A 12,021-nucleotide genomic window follows, 5' to 3' on the forward strand; every position below is an offset into this window, starting at 1 on the left:
GATTCACACTGATATGCTCTGTGTTTCCACTGTGAAAACGAAGACAATTTTTAAAAAAATATACATAGTGAATATAAATTCTCTTACTTTACAGCTTCTTCTAATGCCTTAAATGGTCTTGGATGCTGAATTCAATTAAAGCAGTTGCAGGAAGCAACCAAGAAGTATCATCATTTTGTTGTTGGGCAATAATCTGCAAGTTTAATGCCTTTGTGGTAAAGTTGTATGATGTATTTCATTTAGAGAAACTTTGAGATATCGCAGAGTTGATCTCCCTTTAGGGAAAAGGGAGTGGGGAAGCCTCATGCATACAGAATAATGCAATTTAGGTGAATGAAATCAACCTTGGTGGGCTTGTGTAATACTGAACTTGATGAGAAGAGGAGGTGAGGATTCAGTTATCCAGATGTTTTGGATAACATTTTTCAAGCAGTAATTACCTAATTACTCTGTTGTCGCATGTGATCCATCCATCTTTTTTAAAAGACATATTTTGTCTTGAGAGCACTGAGAATTCTGAATATAGAGATGACTTCCTCTTGTAATAGAAAATCACATTTTCACAGCAATGTGTGTGTGATTTCCCCCTTCCATTAGTTACATGGGTGGGCATTACATGAAATGTGGTTGCTGAGGTTTGTGGACACCTGTAGTCTAGTGCTAATCACATTAATGGTAATAAATAACACAATTCCTTTGTCATCCCCCTTCCCCATGCGCTTGTGATATTGTGTGGTAGCCATTTCTGAATCCAGAATTGGAGGGTGCATTCTCTAGCCCAAGGTCAACAGCTTGTGGCTTAGAACCCGAAGCACAGCAAAACAGTTGGTACTACTCTGAGCAGGCAAGGGCAGAGATCCGCTTCAAGTATTTTGTAGCATGTCTGGCCAAGCCAGAATACTTCACATTACCTGCCATTTTCAGGGGCTAATATAACACGGATTCAATTGTCTTGACACCTGATACACCTTACACAGACCTGAGTGCTGGTAATTCCCTAGACCTGGGGTCAGCAACCTGCCATTCTGGAGCCGCAAGCGGCTCTTTCAGCCTTCTGCTGCGGCTCCCTGTGGGGCCAACCCGTGGGGGGGGGAAGGACTCACCCATCCCGTGACGAAGCCACTGATCAGCAGCCCAAGCGCACACGCGGAGCTCCCTACTTTCCCTCCTGCCTGAGCCAAAGCACAAGCCGCCTGCCTGTGTAGGGGAGGGCGCGTAAAGGAACGGGGTTTGAACACCCTGATGACCCCCCTTCCCACAAGCAGCCCTGACCCCACGGAGCAAAAGCAAAAGCAAGCAGTTGGCTGCAGCTACTCTGTTCTCCTTCCAAGCTTAGAGCACAATCCTGTGTGTGTCCCCTCAGAAGTAAGTCCCATTCTGCTTGCTCCCAGGAAAGTGTGCACAGGATTACATCCTTCAACCTCCCCACTCAGCATCCCCCCATCACTCACTCACACTCTCACTGCTCCATTTCCTTCACTTGGAAACTTGAAAGAGGTTTGGAGACCCCTGCACCAGATGTTATTCTGTATATGTTTGTATACTGTATGTGTAACATACTGTATATGTAGCACCAAAGCATATTTCATGGTTGGGAAGTAATCACTGTTAGTATGCCTTTTATTTTATTCAGTTTTGAACTCTTAGCTTGTTCAGGAGCACCTTTGTGAACAGTGTTAAGTAATACTAAGTGGTCTTGTTCAGAGGTGGTATTGTGTGTAAAGGCATTTACAAAAGTACAGAAGTAAATGACTGTAAAGAATGACAGTATCCTTCACAAGCAGTTCACCTGTGCACAATTGAAAACAGTTGTTCTCCAACTGTGGGTCTGGACCTGATTTTTAGTGGGACCTATAAGAGGGGAGTGTATTATATAACTGTGACCTACAAGAGGTGAGTGTATTATATAACTGGGACCTATAAGAGGGGAGTGCAAACTATATATGCAGTGTTATCTTCATTTTAGATGTCAAAAGGGATTTGTGGCTCCTGAGGTTTTCTTTTTTCCGGAAAATGGGTCCAAATGGCTCTTTGAGTGTTTAAGGTTGCTGACCCCTGCCCTAGACTATGTTCCAGCTTTCAGGTATAGGCTTTGGATTTCTTTATAAAAATGTGATAGTGATGCTGCATAGGAGCTTATGTGGTATAATTTAAAATAAAAAGAGGTTGTGTATGTGAGGTTTCAAGTGGCAAGTTGCTCAGTGCTCCTTGGCTTTGATTGTTCCAGCACTTCATGTGAAGACATGCAATTTATTAAAAAATCCCTCTGTTCAAAACTACTCAGGGAATTGGGGTGCATGTGTGTCTGCCAGTAATATCATTACTGGCACCAACCCCAGTTTTTCCTAGTTCATACTGAACAATCTACCAATTTATAGAAATTTTTTTTCAGGGCTCACCATAGGAGAGAAGAGTTTATTTTTAATTAATAAGGTGAGAGCATTTTGAGCATTCTGCCCCATTGCCTATCTTATATCTTAAAACACAACAAATGGGAGCGTGTTGGCAGTAAATACTCAGTACTTTACTCTGAAATTGCACTTCCTTGAACATTCTTACTAAACTAAACTAATCTTTCACTTCCTGTATTCTGGCATCCAGTGAGATCAAGAGAGTTCATGTTGAGTTTTTATCATGAAAAGCCCCCTTGTGAGAAATTGTGATCTCCGATTCAGCCACCTCTAAAGGGGATAGTTAAGAGCAACCAACGGTTTTAATATTGTGTTTGAGCAGCAGCAGCACACCGAGTATTATATACATGATTAATAAACGTAATAATGAGAAGGATCGCCAAGGCCTGTTTCTTTTAACTTCCATTCTCAGGCTGCTAACAGAACAGTCTTTGTAGATAAGCAAGTGTGAACGTAGATGGAAGGGCCCTGAGCACAGGGACAAACAATGGCATATTTTATTAATGCAGCCTGATCGTAGAAAATATTAAATACAGTGCAGTACTTACTGTGATGAACTTTCTGGGAAAACAAACAACCCTGTTTCTAGAAAGCACATACCAACTCCCCCTCTTCTCTCCTTTGTTTTCTCCCCCTTGTGGTGTCTAGGCAGGATACTACAGCCAATGTGCCCTCCCACAATGCTGGTGAATTTGGCTGGATGCTTGTGAGTGGGGCAGACTAGGACCTGGCCGACACATGGAAAAGACTGAGGCGATAGAATTCTGGATCATGCCAGATGGCTGCACCAGGGGAGGATACTGTTTTTTTTAATGCTTTCCCATATAACAATTTTTCCCTGCAGTTAATCAACTAACACGTCAAAGAGAACAGGCTTGACCAGAATCTCTTCCTGTTGTGCTAGTTTTCTGTTTGAAGGGAGTATTCCAAGGCGTGATCTTAAGACTACTGAAGTCTTAAGTAGTACAGTCCACTGTACCACTTGCTATAACTTGCCAGGTTCTGGTGTGTCACTTCAGATTTGTCCATCTGGCTCTTTGGCACATCTCCATGAATCAAGGCATTTCTCTTTTGTGTTTTAAATTGTAAATCTTGACTGTGTTTTAAAAATCTGTTGCTTGATTAATTGAGGCAATATTTAAGCTATTAAAAGTGGGCTGAAAAAATTAATCTGATTAAAAGTGAAGCCCTCATAATGCATACAATGAGCAAATTTCCGGATTATGTGGAGCTCTTCTAAATTGAAAATTTGGGCTGAAATTTGAAAGTTTGTTCTTTTTTTGTGACTTGAAAATGGCATCAGCATTTCAAGGCTTATGTTTGTTTGATTTTAAGTAATAATAATATTCTTCTGTTGTAGGCCCACAAGATTAAATGGGTCCAGTAACTGGAATGACTCCAGACAAGAAAGCTGAAACTCCAGGAGGAGAGAGAGCCGAAGGGCTAAGGCATATCCAAAGAATGGGAAGCTTGCCAGAGGCGGGTGACGCCGCCCGTCCCAAAGCCACGGCCGTGGATAGCGAACTGGCAGACGATGAGCTCACAAACTTGAACTGGCTCCATGAAAGTACAAACCTCCTAACAAACTTCAGCCTTGGAAGTGAGGGTCTTCCAATGGTCAGCCCTCTGTACGATATCGAGGGTGATAACATGCCATCCTATCCTTCGTCTTGCTGCTCAAATCCGGAGAAGAAATCTGCTACTTCCAAGCCCCCGTATTCCTTTAGCCTCCTCATCTATATGGCAATTGAACATTCTCCTAATAAAAGTTTGCCAGTGAAAGAAATTTACAGCTGGATCCTGGAACGCTTCCCGTACTTTGCTACAGCACCCACTGGTTGGAAGAACTCTGTCCGGCATAATCTTTCCCTTAACAAGTGTTTCCGAAAAGTGGAGAGAAGCCATGGCAAGGTGAGGGTGGTTTAAAAAAAAATCACGTTTTCGTTTGCTTGTTTTGCTCTAAGAAGAGAGAGTAAAATCCACCTTAATTCAAGCGTTTAATGGAACTGAGTGTGTATGTATTTGCTTGCTCACAGCCCAATCCTAACCAAATTTCCAGATCCAATGCAGCCCCAAGGTAAGGGAACAAACACTGCTCCTCCCAGTGCAGGATAAAGCGCACGCCCCATTGGCATGGCTGTATCAGCACTGGAAAGTTAGTTAAGACTGGGCTGTCACTAACTCACTCTGTTCATGTACATAACTACGGACAGTGTCTGATAAGGATAAGGATAAGGATAAGGCTGATGAGTCTCAGGGTGATACGTTCTGTAACTCGCACCTCCCCTTCCACTCTCCCGAGAGAGAGCGTTTGTTTGAAGAGGCAGATAACCTCCCTGTGATGTGGAATTTTGTGGAATTCCACAAAAAATAAGGCACTCACAGGTTGGAAGGAGGCACAGAAGATACACCTTGTCTGGGATGCTGTTTGATCTTCAAGTCTTGGCAAGCAGGGATGTTGAGCACATGTGCTGCAAACAGTTCATCTTCCCAGACTCCTCTTCCACTCTCACTTGCTTCAGCTGCCCCTGTTCCCTATATGGTCCCTGTATGGGTGTCTGCTTGTGTTTTCTTCTCTAGATAAAAACAGACATTCATGAATAGGGAGTAGGTGACTGAACCGCTTCATATCATGAATAGCTAAGATAAATCAGAGGTGTCAACAAAGGGTTCAGAAATGTCAGTACAAACTATAGGAACACTTTCTCTTCCACTGGGATCCAGGATGAACATGGCAGGACATGATTGTCTGATATTGTCTTGATACCTGTAAGACAGTGTTTCTCAAACTGTGGGTTGGGACCCATTAAGTAGGTCGCAAGCCAGTTTCAGGTGGGTCCCCAAATTTTATTTTTAATATATTAGATTTGATGCTACCCTGGTATGTGGCTGCATTTTGGGAAGTGTTGCACATCTATATTTTTAACAGGCTCCTATGAATGCTTGTTGGCATCCTTCAGTCTTGGAAGACTATGGTATCGCGCTCTGAATGGTGGTTCTGGAACAGTGTCCTCTCCAGTGCGCAAAGCCTGGGTAAAGTAGATATGGAGGATAGACTGTTTCCCAGGCAGCAAATCCCCCGTCTCCACATCACTGAAATGGTCCAATGGAAAGGTAGAGGCCAATACGGTTTGTTCCAGCGGTGTTGCAGGAGTTGCCAGAACGTGACTGTGTTCAGCCATGAACTGCCTCAGGGACTCCGGCTCCCGATTTTGCCTCGAGGTTGACTCCTGAAGCCTTTTCCATAGGCAGTGGAGGTTTGGGATCAGAGTTTTCCTTCTCTCCGATGAGCTGCCTTCCCAGACTAACGAGTCCCATCTACCCAGTGGCTATTTAGTTGCCTCTTATGAGAAGTATAGCCAATCTGAGGGCCTACTCTTATCCCCAGCCCCCAGTCCCCCCTACTATGTATATGCTTTTAATAATGATAGTAAATGGGATTTACTCCTGGGAAAGTGTGGGTAGGATTGCACCCTGAGAATGTCAAAAATTTTCCTGCTTGATGATGCTTGCACTTCCAGTGGGCCCTGACAGATTCTTATTTTAAAAAGTGGATCCCAGTACTAAATGTTTGAGAGCCACGCTATAAGAGATCCGGAGAGGCAGGAAATTTTGGAAGATTTGGATTGCAAGTCAAACTCCTGCACAGCAGGGAAGAGGCAACACATCCCTTGCAGTAAATAAATGACCACTGGAATTTTGAATTTTTTTTTTCTTTTAAAAGGCTCTTTCTGTGAATGCAGAAGAGATGAATGCGGGGTTCATAGAGGCGATGATAGGCATGACTTTAAACCTGTTGTTTGGCACGACTGCATGTTTGGTTTGTGTTGTGCATTTTAGTAAATAGGCAGGAGTGGTTCAAGGTTAGTGTGGGGAAGGGGAAATTTTATCCTGTACCCTGGATCAAGCTGCTGTTTCTCGAAAGATTAAAATGGAGTGCCCTAATTTACTGAGGATAGGTAATGGGGACCTTCCCTGCTAAAATCCATTGTACCTTACCCAGTTCAGCTGGCCAACTGTTGGGTATTGAAGAAGGAAGGATGCACCACCAAGGGATGGGCATCAACTCTCCATTTGATGACTCTTAAAGTAACTAGATTTGTACTACTCACCATAAACAATAATATTCAAGTGTTAAACTTGCAGACAAAAACAGCAGCTGTTGGTGTCCGTGTCCATTCTTGCCACTTGAGTGCTTTGCAGCCTATGCATGTCTGCTCAGATGTAACACCCACCGTGTTCAATGGGAACCTACTCTCAATAAAGTAGGGCTAGGACTGAAGCCTTGGTTCCTGCCCAGGCGCTTTCGCTTTCCTAGCACTGGGGTATATGTTGCAGAGTTTGCAGACCTTGGGAGGACTGTGGCTGGTTTAGCAGGAAATTGCACTTTATGTTGCCTTAAAGTGGAAGAAATTGGTTATTTGAAAGTTTTGCCATTGGGTGGGGGCAGCTTAGCATGTAAAGCTGGGGGGCAGCCTGGTTTGTGTTGCCATGGCAGCATTTCTTTTTTGCTTGGCTGGCTCCCGAGCGGCTGGTCGGGTGAGGCAAATATGATGTTCCTGCTGATCTATTGGTGTGCTGCTTCCTTTGGGGGAGGAGGAACTTCTCCTTCAGCTGTCTTTTTAAGCTCTCACCTGTGCGCACATGTGTGTGCGTTGATGTAACCTCCGCTCAAGAGTGTCAGAGGACAAGTAACTCCTTTTTAAGTCACTCTGAAAAACCGGTTTCGTAGTCATCAAAGGGGAACAGCTTGTGCAATGGAAACAGGAAGCAAGCAAGCCAAGACTGCTGAAGTGAGACAACATCGCTTTGTTATAGCTAGCAAAGCAGTCCAGAGGACAGTGTTTTCTCACCTGAGGGCAGTCCTTCAGCTTAGATTGAGGGCCATTTTCAAGCAAATATAAACGTGTACAGTAAAGCCCACGTGCAAAGAAGTATTTATAGAAATAGCTTTGACATGACCCATTTTTGCCTGGCCCAGAGGTGTAGAGATTTGGTCCCTTTTGCATATTTGTAACGTTGGGCAGAAATGGCTTAAGCACCTTGTAAGTTAGATATTGAGCGTGTATGGCAGCGTCTGGTAGTCATAGATGATCTAGATCCTTTCCAGTTTGTTTTCAGTTCCATAATTCAGTCAGAAATCACATTGATCGTTTTGCTGAATTACCTGTGTTAGGACATAAAGGTGGGGTTATTACCCTGTTGATTATTTTGGACCTGTTGGAAGCTTTCATTCTCACTAACCATGGTATTCTTCTGGGTTGCCTTGCCAGGAGTGGAAGCGTAGTGTTAGGGTGGCTCCGGCACTTCCTGAAGGGTTGAATTCAGAAGGTGTTTCTTTGGGACTATTGTTCCATTCCATGGCATTGGTATATGGGGTGCCTCTTATTGTCACCTGCACTTTTCAATATCTATACAAAACCCCCAGGAGAGGTCATCCAAAGGTTTGGGGTGAAGTGCCATCTGTATGCAGACGACACTAGACTCTACCTGTCATTACACTAACTGATCATAAGTAGGTGGTGGAGACCCTGGGCTGGGGCAAATAAAGTGAAAATTAATCCAGACACAATTATCTTGATTGGGAATAGTCTGCTTAGATGGGGTTGCACTCCTCCAGGAGAATAAGGTGCACAATCTGTGGTGCTCCTGGATGTTGTTCTTTGGTGAAGTTGGTAGCTAGGCGTGCTTTTAACCAACTTGGGCTGATTCAGTACTTTAGGCCCGAAGCAGAGAAGCTGTTTGTTAGCCTTTGTCACATATGGAGCAGTCGCATCCAGACTGGATAACTGGGGCTGCTTTTAAAGATAGTCTGGAAACTAGTTGAAAAGGCAACCACAAGGATGCATACCTGTGGGACCCTAGTATCACAGTGCTGGAGGATCCCTTGTAGACCATCTAGTCCAGCCCTCTACTTGCTGCAGGCTGAGCCGTCTATGCATGTTGCATCTGTTCTTTACCATTTACACTGGTTACCAAGATCTCTTAATCGGGTTGAGTGTTAAGTCTGCAGTTTATAAACATCTTATGATGGAGTGGAGAAGGACTTATGCAGTCTTTATTTGATTAGCTTAACGAAGTGCTTTTTGCGTTGCTTAACACCCAGCCTGTTGAAGCGTTAAGGAGAACTCAAAAGTTTGTTCATGACTTTTGCTTGGTTCTAAAGAAGGCACTGCTGAACTGTAGCTTTTGGATTTTTTTCCCAATGCACCGACAGTACTACTGTGATTTTTGTGTGTGTTCTCATGCTCTGGATAGTCTCTTGGCTTTTTTTACTATTGTGTGACCTTCCTTCTTTGTTCAAAATGTTAATGAAGATGTTATCAAAGTAGTCAGTGACCTTGTTCCCTTGTACTGTTCCCAGCACAATTACAAGAAATGGCGTCTGACCATATTCGCTTTATATTTGGGTTCGTGACAGCAACTGTTACGAGGCCCTTGCATCAGGCAGGTCTGTTTTTCCAAGATCCTGAGCATAGTTAGAATTAAATGCTTCTAAAGTTAGTTGTATGCAGGAATCTATTTTCCTGGGTGAATAAGTTGTGGGTGCACAGATCAATCCATACCACTTGATATCTGGGTGATTTGCAGCAAACTGGCAAGTATTCCCAACTCCTGGCTTACTTTCATAATAGCAAGCTAAAAAAAAATTATCTGCCATGACTGACTTTGTACTATTTGCATTTCTCTGAGCTTCAGTACTTCTCACCTATTAAATATGAGTGTTTAATTGAATGCCTCAACCAGGTTTCTTTGTAGCTCTGCTGATCAGTTTTAGAGTCTGGTGTTAGAAGAATCCCTGATCTGTTGCAACTCCTACTTGTAGGTGCAAGTCATTGCTTTGTCTGCCTCATGGTGTGCAGTAGGGACTGCTCTGCTCCCCCCCTGCCCATTTTGCACCGCCTTCCTATTGACTGCTTCCAGCATCCAGTTAAAACAAAATAGATCCCACAAGCCTGAAATCTGGCCACCTCTGTGTTGCACATATAAGTCAGTATTTGTCAGCTCAACATACCTCGTTGCAGATCATGGCAATTTGGAAGAACTCCTATGTAAGCCACTGCTAAGAACCTACAAGGACTGCTGGAATACTAATATGAGAAAATCACTGCTGTATTGGCATAGCATCCATTAGTCTGCTGCCTAAAGAAAGAGGTGACCATGGATGAATGCCTGCAAGAAGCCTTAAAGAGCCTCTGACACAAGGCAGCTTCAGATAAAATGCAATTTAAAATGCATGCCAACATGTTATTAAGGAATTACTGTACTTAATTAATTGCACGCATGAATGCTTTCAGCATCAGTTAGTTATGTGTACATTTCAACAGCTTCAACCTGACTGCAGTTGTGTTTTCATTTTGCTCACAATCTCAGTACAGTATTTATTTACTTACATAGTGTGACCAGTGACCATGGCACTTTTCAAAGTACAAGAGGACAAGGTCCTGTTCCAAGGAGCCTGCAGTGCAGATTTGCTACTGAAAGAAAGTGAACTTCTGTTAGGGCTGGTTCAAGAACTTGGTTACAGTAGGGCGTAGGGACTAGAAAAGTTGGGCTTTGAAGAGGCATTTGGAGGATGTGAGAATGTGATTCTCTTCAGCAGCAAGATGGCCTCATGCTGATCAATTTGAAAGCAAAACAGGGCTACCAGCAAACAAACCAGACATTTCTGAGCACTCAGGGGAAGCCCAAGGCATACAGAAGTACTTTTCATTCAGACCCCACCACCTCCCAAAATAGAATGGGTTGCTTTTAGAATGTGCATGACTGCTTCAGTGTCATCTCTGACCATTTTCAGTCCTTGTACTGTGGGGTTGTGCAGGGTGGAAGAAATGCATGTATTGGTTCTCACTCCCCCCCACCTCCCCTTTAGCCAGCTGCACCCTCACAACAAGGGAGCAGGTCATTGTTTCCCTGGCTTGGGGGTCTTGGCCAATATGCAGCCTGCTTCCCAAACCTCCTGGTACTGGAGGACCAACAGTAATCTGCCAAAAGACATTTATCAGACCTCTCCTAAACCTGAACTGTTTATGGGAGAAAACAGACGTGAAAGGGAAGACTTGGGGGGGGGAGGATGAAGAGGGAGAAAGATCCCTTGCCATGCTCTGAATTTCATCCATATCACACTAGCGATGTACTGGAACTTTTTTTTGCTGTTGCTGCTTGTAAAAACTCAGAATCTCTAAAATGCCCATGCAGTGGTTTATCTTGTCCTTGGAAATCAGATATAGGTGCCAAAAGATTGTGATCATATTAGGTCCCCTATTTAAGTACAGGTTAGGTTCCAGGAGTCTATACTTAAATCGCTTTCTACCTGGGTGCAACATTAACACGTTTTATATAATTTCCAGTGGGTCTAAAATATATTTTGCTTGGCCTTTGAGGAGGGAGGAAGAACCTCCTAAGGACCCTTCGTATCTTTGATTGCTGCTTTTATGCCATTGTTTTTATCTTGTTGCTGTTTTTATATTTTTATCTGTATCATTTAACTTTATGATTTTAAATTGCTTTAAATGGTTTTTTATTTGTTTTTATGGTTGCATTTTCATTTTTTAATTGTACACCACCTTGAACGTAGGAAAGGCAATATATAAATCTTTAAAACAAATAAGTTATGCTCTGTAAACAAAATGGCAAACTACTTTTAGTCATGGTTTTTACTGTACAGTACAGTGGTACACACTGCTCCAGTGCAGTTTCTCAAAAGGAGCACATGATAGAGGGAAGCATCTTCCTTCCTGTCCTGCTGTATGTGCCTTTGACAGAAAGAGGGGAACTGTGCTCAAAGGCATGCACATGTCTCCTTCCATCCTGCCTATCCAACCTCCTGTTTGTTGCCGTCCTTGCTAGCCCAGGCTATTGTGCCCACTCAAAAGTACCAGCCAAGCACATCCACAAGGTGGAAAGTTTGTGCATGCTTTGGTAAAGCAGAAGGTTTCCTGGAGTGAACAAGCTGTGGAAGAGGAAATTCCATCTTTCCAGTGACTTTGATTGAGCTATTCATGCACAGTGCACTCAGAATTGGAGAACCCCCTTGTATCAAACCTGGTGTTTTGTTCTTGTTTCCTAGGTGAATGGAAAAGGCTCTCTATGGTGTGTGGACCCAGAATATAAACCTAACCTTATACAAGCGCTGAAGAAGCAACCATTCCCTTCCACATTTGCATTATATACTCCACCAGTATCGCCTCTGAGGTAGGACTGTGTTTTTCAGATATATGACTCAATCTTGTTTAAAAATAAAAATCCTGACAAGTCTGGATTAGGGATGTATCGTCCAAAGATAGCAGGATGGGTGGGAGTGTGCATGAATTATAAAAATTTAATTTAAATATGGTAGTTTAGTCATCCTGTGGCAAAGTTGTTCTCTTTTTATTTTTAGGGTGCTAGGTTAAACTCAATGGTTGAGAGAGTCCCAGGTTCAATTCCTGCCACTTCCATTTCGCAGTTCTGGGAAAGACCCTTGCCTGAAGTCCTGGAGGCCAAAGAGGCCAATAATCTGAGTCTGTTCAAGGCAACTTCTTGTGTCCAATGCAAATGTCAGCCTCTTTCTTTCAGGTCTCATTGGCATTCTAAGAGCTTGGTCTGAAACTCTTGTCTTATTTTTGTT

At 43.2% G+C, this 12,021-nt stretch overlaps 1 protein-coding gene across 1 annotated transcript in view; it reads left to right on the top strand.

Moving 5' to 3' along the window:
* FOXN2 (forkhead box N2) overlaps positions 1–12,021 on the top strand; it is a 51,460-nt gene that overhangs the window by 31,018 nt on the left and 8,421 nt on the right. Inside the window, exons 2-3 of the mRNA XM_066611894.1 lie at positions 3,772–4,322; positions 11,482–11,574. Of these exons, the coding sequence (XP_066467991.1) occupies positions 3,786–4,322; positions 11,482–11,574 (630 nt within the window). The 5' untranslated portion in view covers positions 3,772–3,785. The remainder of the gene's footprint in view (positions 1–3,771; positions 4,323–11,481; positions 11,575–12,021) is intronic.

The sequence above is a fragment of the Tiliqua scincoides genome, chromosome 1, assembly GCF_035046505.1.
Source record: "Tiliqua scincoides isolate rTilSci1 chromosome 1, rTilSci1.hap2, whole genome shotgun sequence".
In the NCBI taxonomy this organism is placed as follows: Eukaryota; Metazoa; Chordata; class Lepidosauria; order Squamata; family Scincidae; genus Tiliqua; species Tiliqua scincoides.